The 21711-nt window shown below is 37.9% G+C and overlaps 1 protein-coding gene across 1 annotated transcript; it reads left to right on the top strand.

Moving 5' to 3' along the window:
• Positions 1 to 165: 165 nt before the first annotated feature.
• On the top strand, positions 166 to 21129 carry LOC117290012 (eukaryotic translation initiation factor 4H-like). The gene is made up of 8 exons (XM_033771233.1): positions 166 to 238; positions 2003 to 2165; positions 3143 to 3197; positions 3656 to 3720; positions 5338 to 5401; positions 6044 to 6103; positions 15540 to 15728; positions 19066 to 21129. The coding sequence occupies exons 1-8, from the start codon at positions 183 to 185 to the stop codon at positions 19215 to 19217; spliced, it is 804 nt and encodes a 267-aa protein (XP_033627124.1). The 5' UTR covers positions 166 to 182; the 3' UTR covers positions 19218 to 21129.
• Positions 21130 to 21711: the final 582 nt, after the last annotated feature.

Raw genomic sequence — 21711 nt, 5'->3', positions numbered from 1 at the left:
AAAGCAATAAACCCCCATAAAATTACATTATATTTTAATTTTATAAATATCAATATCAGAGGTGTTAAATAAGCATAAATGTTTTAATTTGCTTCGAGGATAAAAGACACAAATTCGTTTTTTAAGAAAAAGGTCAGGCTGTGTCAAAGGTTAAAAGGTTAGATCTTCTTCTCGACTTCAAGATGTCGGGGTATGCTGACAACTACCAATCTTTTTCAGGAGGTGCTGGTTATTCTAGGTAAGCAAAACATATTTCTCACTTTTTAAAATATTTGAAATCAATCAATACTTTTTATAATGTGTCAGTATGCAAAATGTGATGTATTTGGTTAAATTATTGGTGAAAATGTTGAGTAAAGTGAGTTGAAAATACGTGTACGATCGAAACAAGCTGTGTGTGTGACTGTACCATGCCTCATGTGATAGAGACTATCATGTGCGTTGAGAGGTGGGCGCGGGAGGGCGCCGCTTTGATTCGACGTTTCGTCGAATCAAGGGAAGTGTTTACATCCAGCAGGGCTTTACTTTATGTGTAACCTCATTCTATGACAAGAACATTTAGTTGAGCATACTTCATCACTCTTCATTTTCATGTGTGTGTCTCTCTTGCTTGGTCTTGCTGGATCATTCAATTTCATACTTTGGACTTTGGTTGAGAAGATCACTATTTATTTTGTTGTTTTTTGTTACACAAAAATTAAAACAAAGAAAGTAATTTATTTGATTTTGTTGAATCCCATTGATTGATTGCAAACACTTTCTTGTTGATTTTGCACAACGATCAAAAGGAAAAAGGTGTTCCTTTTTTCTTACCACAATGCCTTTCAAGTTTCTACCAATTCCATTGTGCGAAATCAACCATGTGTTAATAATAATAATGGAAAAGTTTCCGTATGGCGCCACCACTTTTTCATTCGAAATAAAATAATATAGTATCTAATTTACCTGATTGATATATCCCTTTTTGTAAAAATTAGTGAAAAAGTGGTGGCGCCATACGGAAAGTTATCCATAATAATAATAATAATAATAATAATAATAATAATAATAATAATAATGGAGTCTTATATAGCGCCGGTATCGGAAAAGTTTCCGCATGGCGCCACCACTTTTTCATTCGATATGAAATAATATAGTATCTAATTTACCTCATTGATATATCCCTTTTTGTAAAAATGAGTGAAAAAGTGGTAGCGCCATACGGAAAGTTGCCCCTGGTATCCGCCACAAAAAGGCGCTCATGGCGCTCGCTCGAGATACAAAATAAACAGTTCAAAAGAAAGGAACAGAAAAAGTTTGTAGAGAGATGAGGTCATTGTTTAACTGCAAAGAGGTGGGTTTTGAGGACAGTTTTGAAAGAAGATGTTGTGTTTGCAGTCCTGATGTGGTAGGGAAGACTATTCCACACCTTCCCCGCAGTAACCAAGAAAGCACGTGCTCCCCATGTGTTCTTTGCCATATGTTCTACGAGGAGACGTTGATCGGCTGATCTTAGGTTACTGCGGAAAGGTGCATACTGAGTGATGAGATCTGAGATGTAGGATGGCGCCATGTTGTGCGATGATTTGAAGACCAGGAGACCGAGTTTGAAGACTATCCTTTGCTCAACTGGAAGCCAATGGAGTTGCTTTAGGATAGGGTGATGTTGTGTGAGCTCTTGGGTGTTAGGCCTATTACAATAATATACCTTACTTAGTTCATCATGTTTATTCTTAAACAATATGAATATGAATTAATGATGAACAACATAAGCTTGCATTGTGTGGTAGCCAGAATGCTTTATAAAGGCTAGCGAGTTGTGTGGGCTGCACAAAACAATTAAGGACCCAATTTAAGCGATTTACATAAAACATAATAATTAAAAATTCAACATTAATAATTTTCTTGAATATATATTGCGCTGTCTCCAGGAGCAACCTGTTGGAGGGTTGCATAACAATAACAAACACTAACCTTGTACTTTAAACATCACATTTTGAATTGATTGATTTATTGTTTTCAGGGGCCGGGGTCGTGACAATGACTCCAGGGGTGGTGGCGGATATGGTGGAGGCGGTAGAGCACCAACAGCTTTACCAACTGAGCCACCATTTACAGCTTACGTAGGCAACTTGCCGTCAGACTGTCTCCAAGGGGACTTGGATACTATTTTTTCAACTTTATCGGTAATTTGCTCTTTTAATTTTTTTGTCAGTAGTCCAAGGGCCAAACTATAAGCCTCAAATGACACAGAGGTCACAAGGTCTCGATGCCCCTTCAAAAGTTTCCCATAGACAATAAGATTTTCCAATGGTATGGTCCAACCCATGGCAACCAATGTATTAAACCCATAGCAACCAATCTACTATACCCATAGCAACCTGTGTACTATACCCGTAGAAACCAATCTAATATACCCATAACAACTTGTGAACCATACCTGTAGCAGCCAGTGTATACAGCAGCTTCTTCTCGGTACCTAAACATCTCTAGTATCTTATTTCTTTGTGTATCTAGCAAAAGTTTACCGGAGAAAGGGCGACAAGTAAAATAGTTTCCAAAAATGTGTTTCAAGAAAGATGACTATGAAAGTTTGATCAGTTTTCTGCCATTCAGTAATTGTAGGAAGGTTAAATTATAGCGTCAAAAATGAAATAGATTTTTTTTTTTTTCAGTTGGAGTAATTTTTATTACTAGTGGCCTTTCGTTTTTTTTTTTTACTGTATACTTTGTGTGTCTGAAAGTGCAAAGAGGTTTATTAAATTATACCCTTCTTCTGGCCACAGTATGGGGTGTTTTATAAAACAAGTACTGGCTGCTTTTGCTTGGTTAGTGATTAAAACTATGACTTTGCATCAGAGAACTGGAAGGCTCCAGGGATCCCTTAATAATAATAATAATAACAGTATTTATAAAGCGCCAAATTGCCAAAGGATACAAGGCGCTGAGAAGGAAAGAAGAGGGAAAAAACAGAACAAAGATAAAGACGACCAGCTACGAAGAGGCAAAAAAGTTGTAGTTTTACCAATAGCACTCGAAATAGTTGATACAGTAGTCAGACTGACCCTATGATAGAGAACAAACTGCCTCCTTTTAGAATCATCACTGAATTATGGTTATTCCAGTTATTCCAAACCTCAAAGTTTTGTTTTTTATTTTGCAGGACCAGATTCGAGGAATTCGTCTAGTTCGTGACAGGGAAACGGACATATTCAAAGGTGACTAGGATATTCATACATGTGTTGTAACAAAGTGGACATTTAGCCTCGAGAAAGAAATGGTCCACATTGTGTCCAGAACAGTAGTTTTATATTTCTAAAGATGCACAAAGTCTAAAAACAACCTCAATTGTAACATTTAGGTGCCGCAGACTGTTTTCCAAAAATTCAGTTTCCCAATTCCTTTTCCTGAATTTTTCCCCCTGAAATCAGTATCTATAAATAAACTTTCTCTTTGTTGTGAGTTTGTGGTGCATTCATTCCAGTGCAGATGAGCAAAACGGAATAGCAAAACTGTCTTAGGTATTTATGAATAAAGATTTAAAAAGCGCACAAATCTGCCTATAATAGCACCCAAGGCGCACAAAGAAATACTAGAACAGTGCACTCCCCAATGGGTAATTCAGATTTATGATTTGTAAGGATTCTTTAGGTAATTTAAGTTTCTTTCTCTTCAGGTTTTTGTTACGTTGAATTCGCTGATCAAGATGCGCTTAGAGAGGCATTGGAGTTGGACAATGCTGTAAGTACTAAGTTTGATACATTACCGTTTATTTATATTGATTTATTTATAATAAAAAATGTGTTCAACCCCAAAATAAAACTAAACTTATAAATTTGTATTACTCCAGTACTCGCCAACTTATACCACTCAGAACCACGTTAGAAACAAGTAAAATGCAAAGGAAGATAACAATCTAGAAGTTCATAAATACAGTTTATCATCCCTGAACAAGAAACCTATGAAGTTCTTCTTTAAACTCGGCAAAGATGAGGAAGATGCAAATAATTTGGGAATGAGGTCCGTCCAGTGGCTGCTGAAAATCCATATTATGAGGTATTGGACCTTGTGGGCATTATACTGGACCTTATGGCCATTATACTGGACCTTGTGGCCATTATACTGGACCTTGTGGGCATTATTCTGGACCTTGTGGGCATTATACTGGACCTTGTGGGCATTATACTGGACCTTGTGGGCATTATACTGGACCTTGTGGGCATTATACTGGACCTTGTGGGCATTATACTGGACCTTGTGGGCATTATACTGGACCTTGTGGGCATTATACTGGACCTTGTGGGCCATTATACTGGACCTTGTGGCCATTATACTGGACCTTGTGGCCATTATACTGGACCTTGTGGGCATTATACTGGACCTTGTGGGCATTATACTGGACCTTGTGGGCATTATACTGGACCTTGTGGGCATTATACTGGACCTTGTGGGCATTATACTGGACCTTGTGGGCATTATACTGGACCTTGTGGGCATTATACTGGACCTTGTGGGCATTATACTGGACCTTGTGGGCATTATACTGGACCTTGTGGGCATTATACTGGACCTTTTGGGCATTATACTGGACCTTGTGGGCATTATACTGGACCTTGTGGGCATTATACTGGACCTTGTGGGCATTATACTGGACCTTGTGGGCATTATACTGGACCTTGTGGGCATTATACTGGACCTTGTGGGCATTATACTGGACCTTGTGGGCATTATACTGGACCTTGTGGGCATTATACTGTGAGTCACAGCAGAATCACCCATAGGATTCCTGCAGCTGATTTCACAAAACGCTAGGATTAATCCTATCGCGAGCTAGGACGAGTAACCTGTCCTAACTTGGAATGGGTTCGATGCGTCCTATGTATTTGCATACGGAACTGAACTCGTCCAAAGTCCTAAGATTAATCCAAAAATTATGAAGAGTTGGGTGAAATCGATGGCTGGTTCTCCCCTGGATTTTTTTACAACTGTGGGGCATTCTGGACCAACAATTTTATGTTTGGCCAAAACATGCTGAATTGGAACACAGTCTTTAGAATGTTTTTTACTTGGTTGTTATCTTGGTTTCAAACGTTCTACTGTGCAACCAGGAGCATTCTAAATGTTTTCCTCTTGATTATTTGGGGGATATAAAAGTTTCGCGTATCGGCGCATATTATTACACAATCTGCGCATATTGGTACACAATCTGCGCATATTGGCACACAATCTGCGCATATTGGCACACAATGTGCGCATATTGGCACACAATTTGCACATATTGGCACACAATTTGCATGGGGAGAACCTGTTTTTGTTGGGAAGCAAAACTAATTTGTTATTGTTTTTCTCTGTTTCAAGTTGTTTGAAGGCAAAAACCTCAGGGTAAATGTAGCTGAAGGAAAGAAGAAAGATGGACGAGGAGGTAATTATCTTGACTTATTTTTGTGTTTGCTTGAAAATAAATTATGTTTTCTGTTTAGTGAAAATATAACCAATGGTAGTGTCAATCTCTAGATTGTTTTTTTTTAACAAACCTGTGAAAATTTGGGCTTAATCGGTCATCGGAGTCGGGAGAAAATATCTGGAAAACCCACTCCTGTTTCGCGCGTTTTGCCGTGTCATGACATGTGTTTAAAATAAATCCGTAATTCTCGTTCACGAGAATTGATATTGTTTTACTGTTTTCTCAAAAAGTAAAGCATTTCATGGAATAATGTTTCAAGAGAAGTATTTTACCACTACCTTCTGTAAACCCTGTAAGTTATTTGTAAATCTGTGAACTTTTTGTTTTTCTTTCTGTACCGAAAGGGTCCAATGGCTTTAATTGCTAAATAATAATAGTAATAATAGTGGCTTCAGAAATGGCGCTTACATCCGTCAGTCAGAAATGCTCAAAGCGCTTCAACATTCAGTATTTTCCTCAAGGAAACATTAATATTTCTCTAAAGGTATTTTGTACTAAAATGAACTTTACAATCATTGAGCTTTCAGATTGTTAAGAATCATTCCTGTACATTCTGTTTTTAGATGATGTTTATGCTTTGTGGTACATTTTTCTGTTCAGGTTTCAGAGGTGGTCAAAGAGGTCGAGGCGGCCCACCCAGAGGGGGTTACAGAGAAGAAGGTAAGAACCTGGGGATCTAGCCAATGGGGAAGCCCTTTAACAGAACTAAGAGAATGCTGAGCTCATCTGTTGTCTGTGTTTGCTGTTTACGCCCTCTATGTCAGCTATAAGAAAGAGTACCAGTTCAGTGTTACTGGAATGTATAATAATAATAATAATAATAATAAGACTTGTAATGCGCACATATCCACCCTGCTGGGTGTTCAAGGCGCAGTAAAACCAAAAACAAAACAAACACAAAACACAACACTAAGAAAAACAGACACAACAAAATTAGTCATTGAAAACCTGTGACATAAGATAAGTTTTGAGAAGAGACTTGAATTTTGCAGTACAAAGACAAGATCGAAGATTAAGTGGTAGAGAGTTCCAGATGCGTGGTGCGACTGAAGAAAAAGACCTGTCACCCCATGAGTGTCGAGACGTGGGTTCAATGAGGAGAAGCATAGAACTTGATCGAAGATTCCTTGATGGAGTGTAAACTTGAAGCAGTTCAGAAATATAGTGGGGAGCCTTGCCATTAAGAGCTTTGTGGACAATGAGCATCAGCTTGAAGATGATTCGTTGAGAGATAGGGAGCCAGTGTAGTTGTTTCAGAATGGGGGTGATAGAACAGGATTTTCTAGACAGTGTCACAATGCGGGCAGCAGTATTTTGGAGCCGTTGAAGTCTGGAAATCTGGTTGTTAGGAAGACTGTAGAGAAGAGCATTGCCGTTGTCAAGACGAGAAGTAACAAATGCGTGAATGACCTTTTCAGTGGCACTTTTGTCCAAGTACTTGCGAATCTTACCTATATTCCTGATGTGATATGATGATAAACGAACAACGTTGTTGATGTGTGGCTGAAGTGTCATTGATGAATAAAAAATAACCCCTAAGTTCCGAGCTTTCAGCGAAGGAGCTATCTGAGCATCACCGATGGAGATGTATGGCACTGAAACCTTAGTTAACTGTTGACGTGACCCAAATAGAAGGAACTCTGTCTTATCATCATTTAACTTCAGGAAGTTTTGTTGTGTCCAACGTCGAATCTCTTGGATGCATTTCTCAAGTCTTGCAATAGATGCATTGGCGTTTTCTTGAGAAGATTTAAACGTGATGTATAGCTGAGTGTCGTCTGCGTACACATGGTAATTCAGATTAAATTTCAGGATGATGTCACGAATCGGTAAAGTGTATAGCGTAAACCACTGCGGGCCGAGTACCGACCCCTGTGGCACAGAGTAGTTCAAAACAACAATATTGTATGATGCAATTTAACAGATGGACCAATAGGAAGAATGGAACTTGCCCATAAAAAAGACATAATAACAGACTTCAGCTCAGCATTTTTGGGTTTTGCATTTAGCCAAAAATTAAATAAAATATTTACATCGGACCAAGGCCCAAATTCATAGAGCTGCTTATAAGCAGAAAATGTTGCTTACCCCAACAAAATTAGCAATATACTAGTCACAGACTACACGAGAAATAATATTTCGGCTGGTAACCATATTCTGGTAAGCATATTTCTTTTGTGCTTATCTACTTTTTCTGCTTAAGCAACTCTATGAAATTGGGCCTAGCCTTGAGCTTCAATGGAAAGTGCATCAATGTAATAAAGGAGGACTACTGCCATTCCAACCCTCTTGTTTTCAATAACCGCACCAAACTGTGAAATTTTTATTGGGTTTGGTGTCTCGAAAAACAAATGAACAAACACTTGTTGTTTTGTTAGGGGTTTTATGTACAAGTTCGCTCATATTAATGCTTATTTGAGTTGCGGCAATCAAAATAGGCAATAGTTATTTGTGCGGTATTACTATGCTGCTTCTTGGATGTTGGGAGTAATTAGATCATTATCTAATAGAGCAATCTCCATAAAGAAGACAAAACATTTGAACATACATCTGTCAGTGGAATATAAAAAGTATCAAACAAGGACGTCACTCTAGAGTAAATATCTCGCATTTATTTTAACAAGAGTCCTAGTGTTCTACTATTAAACAGAAATTGGATAATACGGCAGTGTGAAAATCAAACCACAATGGGCTTCATTAACAGCGTTTCTGCTACAGGTCATAAATTTTTATTAGAGGTGACCTTTACTGATAGTCCTTAAGAATGAGGGAATCACTTTCTACTTTAAAGGAACATTACAGAATTGATAAGAAGAAAAAAATTGTGAAGATCACAGATTTACATAAAACTTACACGGTCTAATAATGATGATAGTAGAAAACATCCCTAGAAATATTTCTGCAAAAAATAGTTAATGGCCTGACGTTTCGACCCTAGCAGAGTCTTTCTCGAAGGCTAGAAATATTTCTGTCTGAAATGTCATATTTGATGAGAAATAAATAATCTAATTTTCCATTTGGAGTTTTTTGCTCAGTGTGCATTTTATTCATATTTTTGTTTGCATCAATGTCATGCAAAATGTGTAATCGTTTTTTTCCGGCTGTTTTCTCATAAACAAGATGGGCGATCGATATCAAACTTCTACAGGTTTGTCAGTTTATGTACATGTATATGGTGGATTACATAAAGTGCTTACACTGCCAGCAGCTGTTTTGTTACCAAAACCAGTTCTGTAATGTCCCTCTAAGCTGATCAATTAAGGTGATTTCTGATCAGATCAATAACCCAGTGCAGGGCTCGTCTTTGGGGGCAAATTCACAAGACTGCAGGGATTGTAAATCGACATTCATAAATACCTCAGACAGTTTCACTATTCCTATTGGTGGAGAGCGCCTCACGTGGGTGTGTATAAACTATTGTTTATGACCGGTAAAAAGTGTTAATTCATGGGCGTGACACGCAACCTTGCACTCGTTCTTATAATTAGACAGTTTCTTCATTCCTATTGGTCAAGAGCAATGGCTGAAACAGTTGTGCCACATCACGCGATACGCACAACGCGCACAGCATTTCCTTATAAGGAGTTGTTTACCCGAGGGCGACGGAGGGCTTTACCATTTCATAGCTGGAGGGGTGTTGTGTTGAAAGAAATCATTTTACAATTATAATTTTTACATTTATTTTACTTTTTGACTAAAAAGTGATGATGTTTTTGACCGAAAAAGGTATTTATGAATGGGAATCAAAGTGTGTTGAATCGGTTTTCAACTAGTGGTTTAAACCCGCTGAGGCCTGGTTATTTATAATTTACCTCGTCTCAGTAAAATTATCAAGAACCAGGCCTCGTTGGGATTAAACCACTAGTTGAAAACCTCTTCACCACACATTGATTCCCTTATTTTAACTGGACCAATTATTTGTTTTCCAAAACCAGATTCTAGCTTCAGGCCAGTGGACCAGTGTGAATTTCTAACCCTGCTGTGAAATTGAATTGTAAAATCCAAATTACATTTATCAAGGCTCTGTAAAAAATATTCACTATGACTGTGAATTTACCAATTTTGGCGTGGCCATTACACTTTGATTTTTGGGGTTGAACAAAGAAAAATTGACTAGAGTGGGATTCGAACCAACGACCTCCAGATTAAGGTGCCATTACACTTCGTTATACTAATACAGTTTATAAACAATCAGTTATTTTGATGGTGATCTCATTCTCACTGAGAACAAACACACTGGTCTATTTAACTACAAAAACCAATCCTTAACCCAAACAAGAATATATACTAAAAAGTAAATCAGTATTTCTACCAAAGTTAACTGCTGCACTTACATCAGCAACTCCCATCTCTAAAGTACGTAGGGCAACACAAATAAAAATGGCAATTTACCGCTAATAGTTTCTTTAAAAGTTGTCCTATACGGGATGGTTTTTATGATGAATATTTCAGACAAAATGTATTTTTGTTTTAAATAAAAGTACACCTTCCTAGACTCCATGAATTCTAGGCCTGATTGCCCTTGGCCTTGGTGCCCCTGGACTATTTCCCATAGACTTTAAGATGGAAGTGCCCTTTGTGAAATAAAAGTGACCTTGCCCTCTCAAAGATGAAATTCCAGACTTGTGTGGGTGCTAATAGTTGGAACCCAAAATGTTGTTACAAAATATTCTAATGGTCATTCATTTGGAAATGCAAAAAGACACTGATAATTACAACCCCCAAATTAGACTTATAAAAGAAATGACACTGTTTCGCTGAACAGTTCTATCAACTACAGATGTGATAAATCAGGAGAAACACAAATATAGCATTAGACTTGCAATAAAATGACAAAGATCCCCGAAACATTGTTCCATTATTTGTACATACATGCTTATAAAATATTGTTGAATTGGCGGCTACGACTATGACTGTTGCTAAGGGTGTTGCTAAGTACTTCCTATACTTCAATGCACGATGATGCTGTCAATTTAAGAATGACTTATTTACAAAATTACAGTTGTACTACTTGTACTAATAGAAAGCAGGCAATTTCATTCAAGAGTTGGAAACACTTAGTTAAAAGGCAATTTATGCAAAAGCTGTAATAATTCACCTAAAAGCAAAACTTATTTGGGGCCTACAATAAAACAATAACAAGTCAATAGTACGACTGCATCTTGGCCCAATATTACGGCTCTGCTTACCAGGGAATTTTCCGCTTAGCTGAACAAGCTGAATTTCTGCGATATTTGTGTAAGCGAAGAATGCTTAGTATCGTGGAGTACACACGCGCACAAGCAAAAGTTCCATGATAACTTATGAAATTTGCTTAACATAAGCACAGAGTTCCTTGCTTTCGCAACTGTTGATTCTTTGCTTAAGGTAAGCAGCTCCCATGAAATTGGGTCAATGTCTGTTCATAACAGAGCAAAGAACAACTTGGTAACACACAATTGCAATAATCATACAAAATTTAAGTATTTTCTAGTATTTATAATTTGTGCACTAACCCTATAATGTGAGGTTCTGCAAGCTTCCATTGGTCAATTTATTTTTGGATATGTCAAAATAAGTTGCTAGTCCCAAAAAGAACACTTCTATAAAAAATCCCTACTACTAGCAAATTCTGGATTTGACATCTGTTGTCTGGCAATCTAAATTGAATGGCACATTCCAAAAAACAAAAAGAAAGAAATATCTTGAGCTATGTCGTATCTTTCTTGCCTAGAAATGCCATAAAATGTACAAGGCTGGTCACATCTTTTTGGAAGTGCAACAAGAATAAGGTACATACAATTATATACTAATTTGGGTTAAATACACACGTCCAAAATGTTAAATCAAGCACTTGAACACCAAGTCTACAATTATATTAACTGGATATGTACATTATTGTTTTATTTACATTGTCTCTGCTGTGCCTTGAACATCCGTTTAGATTGATTTGGCGCATTACAAATACCTATTACTATTATTATTATATATATTTTGTTTTGGCCTTTATCATTTGTATTTTAATAATTTTTGACACCCATTTTTTCCCCTGCTTTTTTAACCTTTTGCAATAAATTTTATAGTTTCAGTATTTATAAAACAATAAATAAATAAAACATATGCTAGCAGGTGCATGCTAGTGCTTCCTTTAAATACTGGGAAATTAAATAATAAATAGCAAACAATCGAAAGATGTCCGTCTTTAAAAACTTGGTAAAAAGAACTTTGTAAGAAGCAATGAGATTTTTACCAGCATTATAGAAATAACAAACTTTACAGATTTTTAAGAATAGAAGTGAAGATATATACATGTTTTCTTAAATTGTCCTCTTAACTCTCAGAAAGCAAAAGAGGGCATTGTTTCAAAACCAATCCCTGGCCCCCTGCAAGCAGTCGCAATTCTGTTACATGTATGTTACAGTTTGCTCTGTGCACTATTTTGATCGCACATCCGCCCCCTTTACCTTACAAACATTAGTCTGCTTTGACAAATAAAAATGATAAGCATGTTATTATTTCACACTTGCAAGCCTGGAAATAACCAACGGCACACACAGCAGTTGCTGTGGTGCCCTGTACTTTGCTGTGGTGCCCTTTGTAAAGCTCACAACAAATTTATAATTTTCCTCAACAAAGAGTGGCCCTTCTTACTAGAGGAAAATTGCTGTGCCCCTTTAAGAGCGGGGTTCAAGGCCTGCACTTGTTTACCAAAACTTCAGAACCATCTCCCAACTTTTAACACGGATTTTCCACCACTGCTTATAAATTTTAATTTTTAGTTATTTTCAAAATTATCCACAGAACACTGAATTTTGCTGAGTAGGATTTGAAACTTGGCATGGTGGAAATACGATATGGAAAGGTTTGCATCTCTAAATGAGTTGGGGTGGTTCTGAACAGAACCGTTGATTTCAACTCGACGTTTCATTCAGTATGCTCGGATCGTCTTGTGGAGAAAGCAGAAAGCAGAAGATGATCAGAGCATACTGATCGAAACGTCAAGTTGAAACCAACGGTTAACGGTTCTTTTCAGCCACCCCAACTCTTTTAGAGATAGTCATTACATGGAGTTATTGCAAACCTCTCCATATTGAATTGTCTGGTTTAACTTTTAGGAATTGTGCTACTTTTTCTTTGGTTTCAACTGAAATGCCGACATGCTTTCTGCAACAATCATGTCACCACATTGTGTTAATGTAATACCTCGTGGATATGAGCATTCTTTATTGATGTATCCAATGTATTGGCCATCAGGGCTGTACTGCTGAATTCCACCGGCTTGTCCTTTCCATACCGCAACGTAGACCGTGCCATCACTGTGACAACACACACCGTTAGGGGAGCTGTCATCACCAATATCTACTGAGTATACAAGATCACCATAGTAGTCCACTGAGAGAAGTTTTTTATTCACCCAGCTTGTGTAGATAAAAGTGTTCTTGTGGATTGTCAAATATTCATTTATCATTGGAGCATATATTGTTTTGATGAGCGTTGTATCTTTGTTGTATAAAGATAGTTTTCCGCAATGATTGTAACCCACTGCAATGAGATCGCCTCCGACGGCCAGACACGATGGTTTTTTCCCATTGTATGTAATTGCTGAGAACTGACTAAGGAGCTTGCCGTTCTTACTGAAGACCTTGACGCCGAAATCATCAAGTATGTATATCTTGTCATGTTCATCCACGGAGAGGTGACGTGGACAAATAGACAAATCTTTGATCTCCAATCGGTTATGAGGAACACAGGATTGAGGCTTTGCATCTTTTATAGTAAACCCTCTGTGGTTAATGTCGGCTAGGACTACTACACTATTAGACAAAGCTGCAACGTCATAGAATTCATAGCTTGGTTTGTATAGGATCTGGGCCTGAAGGTTCCACTGCTGTGAGGGTTCTGTTGATGAAGCAGCTGCTGGCTGTAGGCTTGCTGACCTAAATATCTGACTCTTAACTGGCGTCTTCACTGGTTGCGCAACTTGCTTCTCTACAGATTCCACAACGGATGTTTTGTCAGTTTCTACATGTGGTTTATGTTGAGGCACTTTCGTCTTCACTGGTTGCATAACTTTCTCATCTGCCGAACCCACAACGGATATTTTGTTGTTTTCTCCATCTGGTTTACGCTGAGGCATTTTTCCTTTCAACATCTGGAGGTTTTGGAGGAGTTTGTGTTTAAGATTGACCACCTCAAAGCTAGTTGAGTGAGCCATCCTTTGCTTCACCAAGTGTAACTGCTTCTCTGTGTGAGAAACTTCAACCTCACATGTTTCTTGAGATAGTTTCAGTCTGTCGACTTCATCTTTGTAACTCTTGTCCAGTTTTTCTATTTGTTTAGCTTCGTAGTTCTTCAGTTTAGCTATCTCTAATTGTATATCTTTAGATATCTTGTTTTTTGACTTATCAAGTTGAGATTGTTGTTTCCTTTTGGTTTGTTTAATGTCATCTAGGTCTGCCTGCAGCTTCTCCTTGCACTTCTCACATTCTGCAATTAATTGATCAACTTCTAGTTTGCACGAGTCTGCAGCTTGATGCAAATCAACGAGGGCGTGTTTTGGAGTCTGATTGTTGCATGTTAGGACAATGCACAGTACACAGACAAACTTCTGACATGTGTTACAATGAAGGCTTAGAGTTTGCTGTGTGTGTGTCTGGCATTTAGGTGTAAAATCTCGGAGTTTGCTCCTGTACTGAATTTCCTCTGATTGTAGCTGATGCAGCGTGTATATTTGGTGAGACTTCATTATGGCCATTTTTTCATGTGCTCGCTGACATTCCATGCAAATAAAATTTCCACAGTCTGTACACCATGCAGTGGAATGGTGCTCATCATCACAAGCTTGACATGCTATTTGTGACCCTTGACCTACAAGGAGTAGCTGTTCCTGCATTGTAACCTCCTCTACCTGGGCACTCAACTCCAATGCATCTGGAAGTCCATTCACACCACTCCCCTTCAGCACAGTAACCTGTCTGCATTGAGGGCATTGTACCTTGCCGTCATTTAACCCATTGTTCTCCTCACAGTACAGTTGCAGACATACTGCACAGAAACTATGCAAACAGTCCAGAATTTTGGGCTTTTTTAAACGTTTAAGACATATTGAGCAGTCTAGATCCTCTTTAGTAGTCGCTTGTACTGTAATGGTGTCCATACGGTTGGTGGCCATCATGACAAACTGTGGATAAATACAAAGTGTATAGAGTCTGTTTAGTGTTGAGCATAGACAATGAACTTGTTACCTGTGCTGCATTGCAGCTTAGTGTTAGGGCTTTCAACATTTAGTGTTCATTGTGCATGCTCCTTGAACTACATGTTGATGTAGAGACAGCAAAAAAAGTAACGCAGCTGTTGTAAAAGCACCTATAATTTTAAAATTGTTACTCGTATTCTAAAAATGAAAATACCAGGAGACGGACACTTTAATTACGGTGATTTTGGCACCTTGTTTGTAACAATCGATCGAGTATTGTTGTCGCGGTATGTGCTTAGTGGTGAAAAGTGCCAATTTCCATTGTTGCAGTAATTCCTTTTGACAAGAGCAGCTTTTCAAAATTAAATTAAATTAAATTGTACGTTTTTCTGTAGTGCTGGGCGAATAGTGAAATTTTGGTATTCGGATACCGCTGGCCAACTATCCAAAATTAACCGGATATTCGAATAGTTTTTGATTGGCAGATTGATATTAGTTTTAGACAGTGTCACTCGGTTCATTCATAAAAATAACTGGATCTATTTTAAAGATAGCGATTTGCTTTTTCTTTTGATCGTGATTGACTCTACGTGAAAGAAAACTTTGTAATCTTTGAACAAATTACGTCAGAAATGTCATTTTTTTAACTCTTCACGGAGGTGAGCATAGTTAAATATTAATTTAGGTCCGCATCCAATAAAAGGATGAAATAGTAAACTGAGCCTTTAGGCCGTGGATTATGACGTCCTTAGCAACAGCTGTAGCCGCCAATTCGGATACGGCCTTAGGCTATTCAAATAATATAAATGATGACATCATTCTTGACAGGGCTCTCTGGTGACTTAGTTTTACAACTTTAATTTGTTTCTGAAAACCTTTGGCAAACTGTCAACTTTGACATTCTGTTACCTTCACTTTCAGGTGGTTTTGGAGGCGACTATAGACGGGGTGGAGATAGGGGAGCCCCACGTGGTGGTGAGGACTACAGAGGAGGTAGAGATGACTACAGGGGATCAAGAGGGGGACGTGGAGGGGCTGGCAACAGAGATAGAGGGGGCTATGAAAGAGAAAGGACTGGCAGGCCAGATGATTTCAAGGAACCCGATGCAGGCAAGTTTCTTGGTCCACTCATTTCTGATTCTTGATCAAAAGTCTGAAACATTTTCCAGAAGGAATTTGGCAGGTCATCCTCCAGATTTTAAAAGGTTTTGGTACTTATTGTTATACACAAAACACAAACGTCCACAGATTTACATTAAACTGACACGGTTGAAAGATAATGATAATAGAAAGATTTCCTAAAAATGTGACTTGCTTAAAGCCATTGGACCCTTTCAAATTGTCCTCGAAAAATTATGAGTGTGCGCTTCATTGGACACTTTCTGAACAGAACAAAAATTTTAAGTTCACAGATTTACAAATAACTTACAGGGTTTACAGAAGGCAATGGTGAAAGACTTCTCTTGAAATATTACTCCATGAAATGCTTTACTTTTTGAGAAAACAGCAAAACAATATAAATTCTCGTTAACGAGAATTACGGATTTATTTGAAACACATGTCATGACACGGCGAAACGCGCGGAAACAAGGGTGGGTTTTTCCGTTGTTTTCTCCCGACTCCGATGACCGATTGAGCCTAAATTTTCACAGGTTTGTTATTTGATATAGAAGTTGTGGTACACAAAGTGTGGGCCTTGGACAACACTGTTTACCGAAAGGGTCCAACAGAGATACCAACATACACGATTTGGGCGTAGCAAATACGATTTCGAGCCGTGACTACGACGCTACGATAATACTCAATAAAACACGCTAAACAAGCCGCCCAATATAATTTTATTACATCGTACAATACATGCAAACAACTAATGAACTATTAAGTGGAAATAAAAATTAAGAAAAATATCAAAACAATTGTAACAGAAAAGAAATAAACACTTTTAATTTTAGAACGCAGTGTTGAATAATAGCGGCGAATTCACTCGAACAATGTACTCGACATAATGATTGTTGCGTGCCCTCCCCCGCTGGCTGGCCGGCTGAGTGTGCATTTTTTACGCTAGTGCATTTCTGCAAGATCGTACCCATTGATCTCTATTACACGATGGGGAATAGTGCACACGTGCGTGGGGAATGAGGTTGTGTGTGAGCTAACGTGTCACAGTAACCTCATTCCTCATGTATCCACTATTATTGTGCCCACGCTGGCTGTACATGTACTTCATCGAAGCTTGGCAAAAAAAGTACGAAATAATGGCGACAAAAAAAGGAGACCATCTGAACAAAAATACCTTCAACTGAGTGGCCTGTGAGGTCTAAGGTAGACAGTTTCCATGTTTTCCTACCAGTAATTGTAGCGTCGATGTCCAGACAATGCCCAAAATACGGACACGTATTTTTTGCCCAAAATCCGGACACGTTTTTTTTTTTTTTTTTTTTCTCTCTCCCAATAGCTTGTTGTGGCGTTTCTGATCATTAAAACAAAAACATTTAAGGAAGACCACCTTTTTTTATGTTACATTTAAGTAAGGCCACCTTTTTTTATGACACATTTATTTTTGAAACATAGTCAGAAGATGAGGGAAATCAGGGTTTTTTCAATTTTTTTTTCACTGGCCACTATAAACATTTGTAGCTGTTCTGTTGATGCATACAGGTAATTGTTATTTCACAACAATGCCTGAAAATGAGCTAATTAGCATTGTAGAGAGTAATAGAAAGATCGGTATAGGGAGCCCAAGCTGCGCTCGCCCTAAACATTTGGGAGATGCTACTCTTTTTTAAAAATCAATGTTGGCATCTCTGGTCCAATGGCTTTAAGCGCTGTAGTTTTGTAAAACAATTTCACAAAAGTATTTTAGCTTGTCAATGGATTTACGTGACTCTCCTGAAAGCATTGCGCTGTGATTTTCAGGTAAATTATGTTACATACATGTACATGTACATCTTCATTCACAGTCATGTCATGTCATGGCCAAAAACTTGATCTACGAAAGATACAAAACCCTTTAAAGCTCCTTTAGAGAAACCCTACTCTGACCCGACTTAGGACTCGGCACGGCTTCACCAAACTAATTCTTTGGTAAAATGCTGAGCAGTTAATAATTTAATCACAGTGCAGTTGTTTTTTTTTTCGCGACAGATTTAAAGGATTTGTGTACTTTTTGTAACACAAAACACAATGTCCACAGATTTACATTAAACTTACACCGTTTGAAGAGAATAGTGTGCTTTCGCAAGAACACGGTAGGGACACAGGACGGGAGAGAGTATAACACTGTAGTCCGTATGCTCATGCTCCGGTGCTCCCGTCCTTAAAGTTGTGGACCCGGGTGACGTAAAATTGACTCAAGGTCCATTCCCATGAGGGTCCTTTTTTATCCAGTCACATCACACATGGAGGAACCATGCATCACCTAAACATCAGACAACTTTTACGAGGCTTGCATCCCCCAACCCTTGACTGGCCATTCTCGGGACCACAATCGCTACATTTTGACTTCGGATATATGACTAGGGACTTCTCACACGAAAACGGGGCTTAAATCAAGTCTATCACAAGGCTCCCTCACCAACCATACAACGTGTACAAACGACATCACTCCGTTGTCGTACAGACCGGACATTGTTTCATCAAAATAGCGTTCCCAATCTCTACACGACGGAGACTACTTCAGTTTGGCGCATGCATCGATCGATTTCTCCTGCTCCCTTACACTGATCTCTATTATATACAATCAGTAATCCCTTATAGCGTATTTTTCCCCCAAAGATGAGGCCACTAAGCATTAATGTACGTGTTGTACATGTACCTTCTTTCTCACATGGGCGCAACCAACCAAGCATGTCTAGAATACCCTCTATTCACGTGTACTTGTATTGCATCTCCATGCATAACATGCAGCGTCCTCCATCTTTCGATTGGGACGGTAAGGCCATGGAGTTTTCCTCCATAAGGCACACGTTGTTATTGTAGCCTCATCTTCCCTGGGGAAAATAAAACACGCTTAGAATTTTTTACCGTCCTGTGTCCCTACCGTGGTCTTGCGAAAGCAGGCTATTGATAGTAGAAAGCGTACCTTAAAATATAAGTTGCTGAGGTGCTGTAGTTTTTTAGAAATGAGTAAAACAATGTCATGAAAATTAAATTTTACATGCTGAAATAATTTTCATCTCGTGATCACTGAGACGAAAATTATTTTCATGACATTGTTTTACTCATTTCTAAAAAACTACAGCACCTCAGCAAGTAATTGTTTACAGGGAAGCTTTCTACCATCACTATCTTCAAACTGTGTAAGTTTAAAGTAAATCTGTGGACATTGTGCTTTTTGTCCTACAAAAAGTACCTAGACCCTTTAAACTGTGGCCTAGTGACTCAATCAAACTCTTCGATATCTGTCACTTTGTCTCATGCCATTAACCTCTTTCTCTTGATATTGCAGAGGACTTGGCTAGAAGGCCGAGACTGAATCTAGCAAAACGCTCCGTCAAAGATCCCGTAAACCAGTTGGCAAGCGACATTCAACGTAGCAGCATCTTTGGAAGTGGGAAACCTCGTGAAGAGGCTGCTAAGAAAGAGGGTCCAGAAAATTAATAATACCTAGACTTGTTCATTGCTCATCCATAAATTATACCAGTAAAAATGATAAATAATTTGTTGGAACTTGTTTAGTGCCTGAAAGCTTGACGGCAGACAGGGGGCTAATTTTGAAAAGCTGTCCTGTAGAAATTCTGCTTATTGAGATGCATAAACCCAATTAAGAAATAGTAGGTAACCCAGTCACATCCATTGTAACTCACATGACATTGTGCCTGGTAACCTGTGTCTGCTAAGCGAGATTTCTCTTCGCTTAGCATAATGCTGGACAGCTTTATGAAATTGGAAAAAAGATATTTCACCTTTTTTTTCTAAGATGTTATGTGTCAGTTACTCATTGAAACCATGAGCAGTAGTGGTGTAATGTTTGTTTTTGCAAGGTACCAGTATGTACGGTAGCTTAACTGGTAACCATTAATGTTATTCAAGTTTTCAAACTTTCTGCAAACAAAGGATTTCTGTTGGGCTATGTTGTGGATATTTGTGTACATTGTTCATATACTTACTGAATAGAAATTTGCATGGCGTTTAGATTCCTGTGTGTTGTGCCTCACATTGTCAGCATGTCGTATGCACTTGATTTGATCGGCCAGTTTCTGTCTGTGATCTTTGTCTGGTTATCATTTAAAGACTTATTTAGAGTATAGGTAAAAGTTTGTTCCCCCCTCAAAATTTATATGTTTTATTCTAATCGATGTCGCAAGTTGTCGGCAAATAATAAATTTGTGTATTCTGAAACAGAATGTAAATTTAGCAATGAGGCAAAAATTTGTTTTGGGGTATTTGCTAGACATTTGATTTGGTGTCTGTAGTTTTAAGTGACTGACCAGCTTCAGTATGACTTTTTCATACTGGTTATCCTGCAGAATAAAAACTAACTGTATCTAGTCTTCAATACAGTTGTTGATTCCATTAAACTACAAGATTAAATAAAACCAAGTAAAACAAAAATCAAGATGATCATCCTCACCCGCATCCCTTTTTTTGAAGCTACATATTTTTTAACAGTTGTTAATAATTATAGTTTTTTTCCGAAAATGAATGTAACTTTTGTCATTTATGCAGTAGAAATTCAGGTTAAATAATGTTTTGTATGGATATTTCCGCTAGAATTTGGAAGAAAAACTAAAAAAAAAGCTGTCAGTAATTTGGACTAAAAGGTTGCTGGCCATTTTGAATAAAAAAAACTACCAGTGGCGAAATTGAATAATGTACCTAAAAAGGCCCTCATCATACTTCTCTTTTTGATTAAACCCAGACGACAAACTCTTTTTTTTTTTACTTGGCCTAATGAGGATGGTAAAACACCAGAGATGAGGGGATTCTTTCAAGTTCAAATTGCCTTTGTAGTTGAAACACATTATGATATACATCATAGTTTGTTCAGTTGATTTCAAAAGAAATTGCAGTTGGTAGAGCACAATGATAGCAATTTAGGAGGCGCAGGTTCGAATGCCACATACTTTACTAACCCTACCCCCCTAAGATTTATTCGTATATAATGTAAAAGAAAGCCCTGAATAGTTAATTTAAAATTAAAATTACTTGCTCTTGTTAATTCAGCAATTCACACCATCCACCTAGTCGAGTCCTCTCATTTATTTTCTATTTTGTAAACAAAAATATTTGGGTAAAAGTTGGGCTGGTGGATGTTGTGAAGTTTGTTTGTTGTCAGTTATCTGTGACAAGTAGACTAAAAAAATGATGATTGTTTTGCAGTAGTAACATCTAGAACTTAGCTGTCTGTGTTAAATATTAGCATTCTCTTTAATAAAATTATAAGAAGATTCGCTCACCTTGTATTATAAGCAGACGATTTATTACTAGACGGAACCCAATGTAGCAAACTTATGTACAAAAGGACTGCTGTCACACAGTACAATAAAACTTGTTCCCGAGTTAAAAGGAATCATTCAAGTTGTCTTTCAGGTTCTTGTGTCAGATTGTTAGAGGGGAGTGGTTTAGAGCATCAATAGTGGTTATTAAAGGCACTGTACTTGTTTGGTAATTGTCAAAGACCAGTGTTCTCACTTGTTGTATCCCATCATAAGCATAAAATAACAAGCCTGTAAAAATTTGAGCTCAATTGGTCATTGAAGTTGCGAGAAAATGATGAAAGAAAAACACCCTTGTTGGACGAATTATTGTGCTTACAGATGGGAATAAAAGACTTCTAGCTAGAAGCCTTTTATTATTTTAGTGAGAAATTACCTCCTTCTCAAAAACTACAGTACTTCAGGGGAGTTTTATACTATAGGCTTAAAATAACAAACATGTGAACATTTGAGTTCAATCGGTCAACGAAGTTGCAAGTTAATAATGAAAGAAAAAAAACCTTGTCACACAAAGCTGTGTGCGTTTAGATGGTTGATTTCGAGACCTCAAGTTTAGAACTTGAGGTCTCTAAATCAAATTCGTGGAAAATTACTTCTTTCTCAAAAACTATGGCACTTCAGAGGGAGCTGTTTCTCACAACGTTTTATACCATCAA

Source organism: Asterias rubens, chromosome 5 (genome assembly GCF_902459465.1).
Source record: "Asterias rubens chromosome 5, eAstRub1.3, whole genome shotgun sequence".
NCBI classification, from domain to species: Eukaryota; Metazoa; Echinodermata; class Asteroidea; order Forcipulatida; family Asteriidae; genus Asterias; species Asterias rubens.
This window is presented reverse-complemented; position numbering and strand designations above follow the sequence as displayed.

Bases quoted from the DNA above. Each gene is read 5' to 3' on its own strand.
- LOC117290012 (XM_033771233.1), top strand. From the start codon at position 183: ATGTCGGGGTATGCTGACAACTACCAATCTTTTTCAGGAGGTGCTGGT. The intron at 3,198-3,655 runs GTGACTAGGATA...CTTTCTCTTCAG, and splicing joins GGAAACGGACATATTCAAAG to GTTTTTGTTACGTTGAATTC. The intron at 3,721-5,337 runs GTAAGTACTAAG...CTCTGTTTCAAG, and splicing joins CATTGGAGTTGGACAATGCT to TTGTTTGAAGGCAAAAACCT.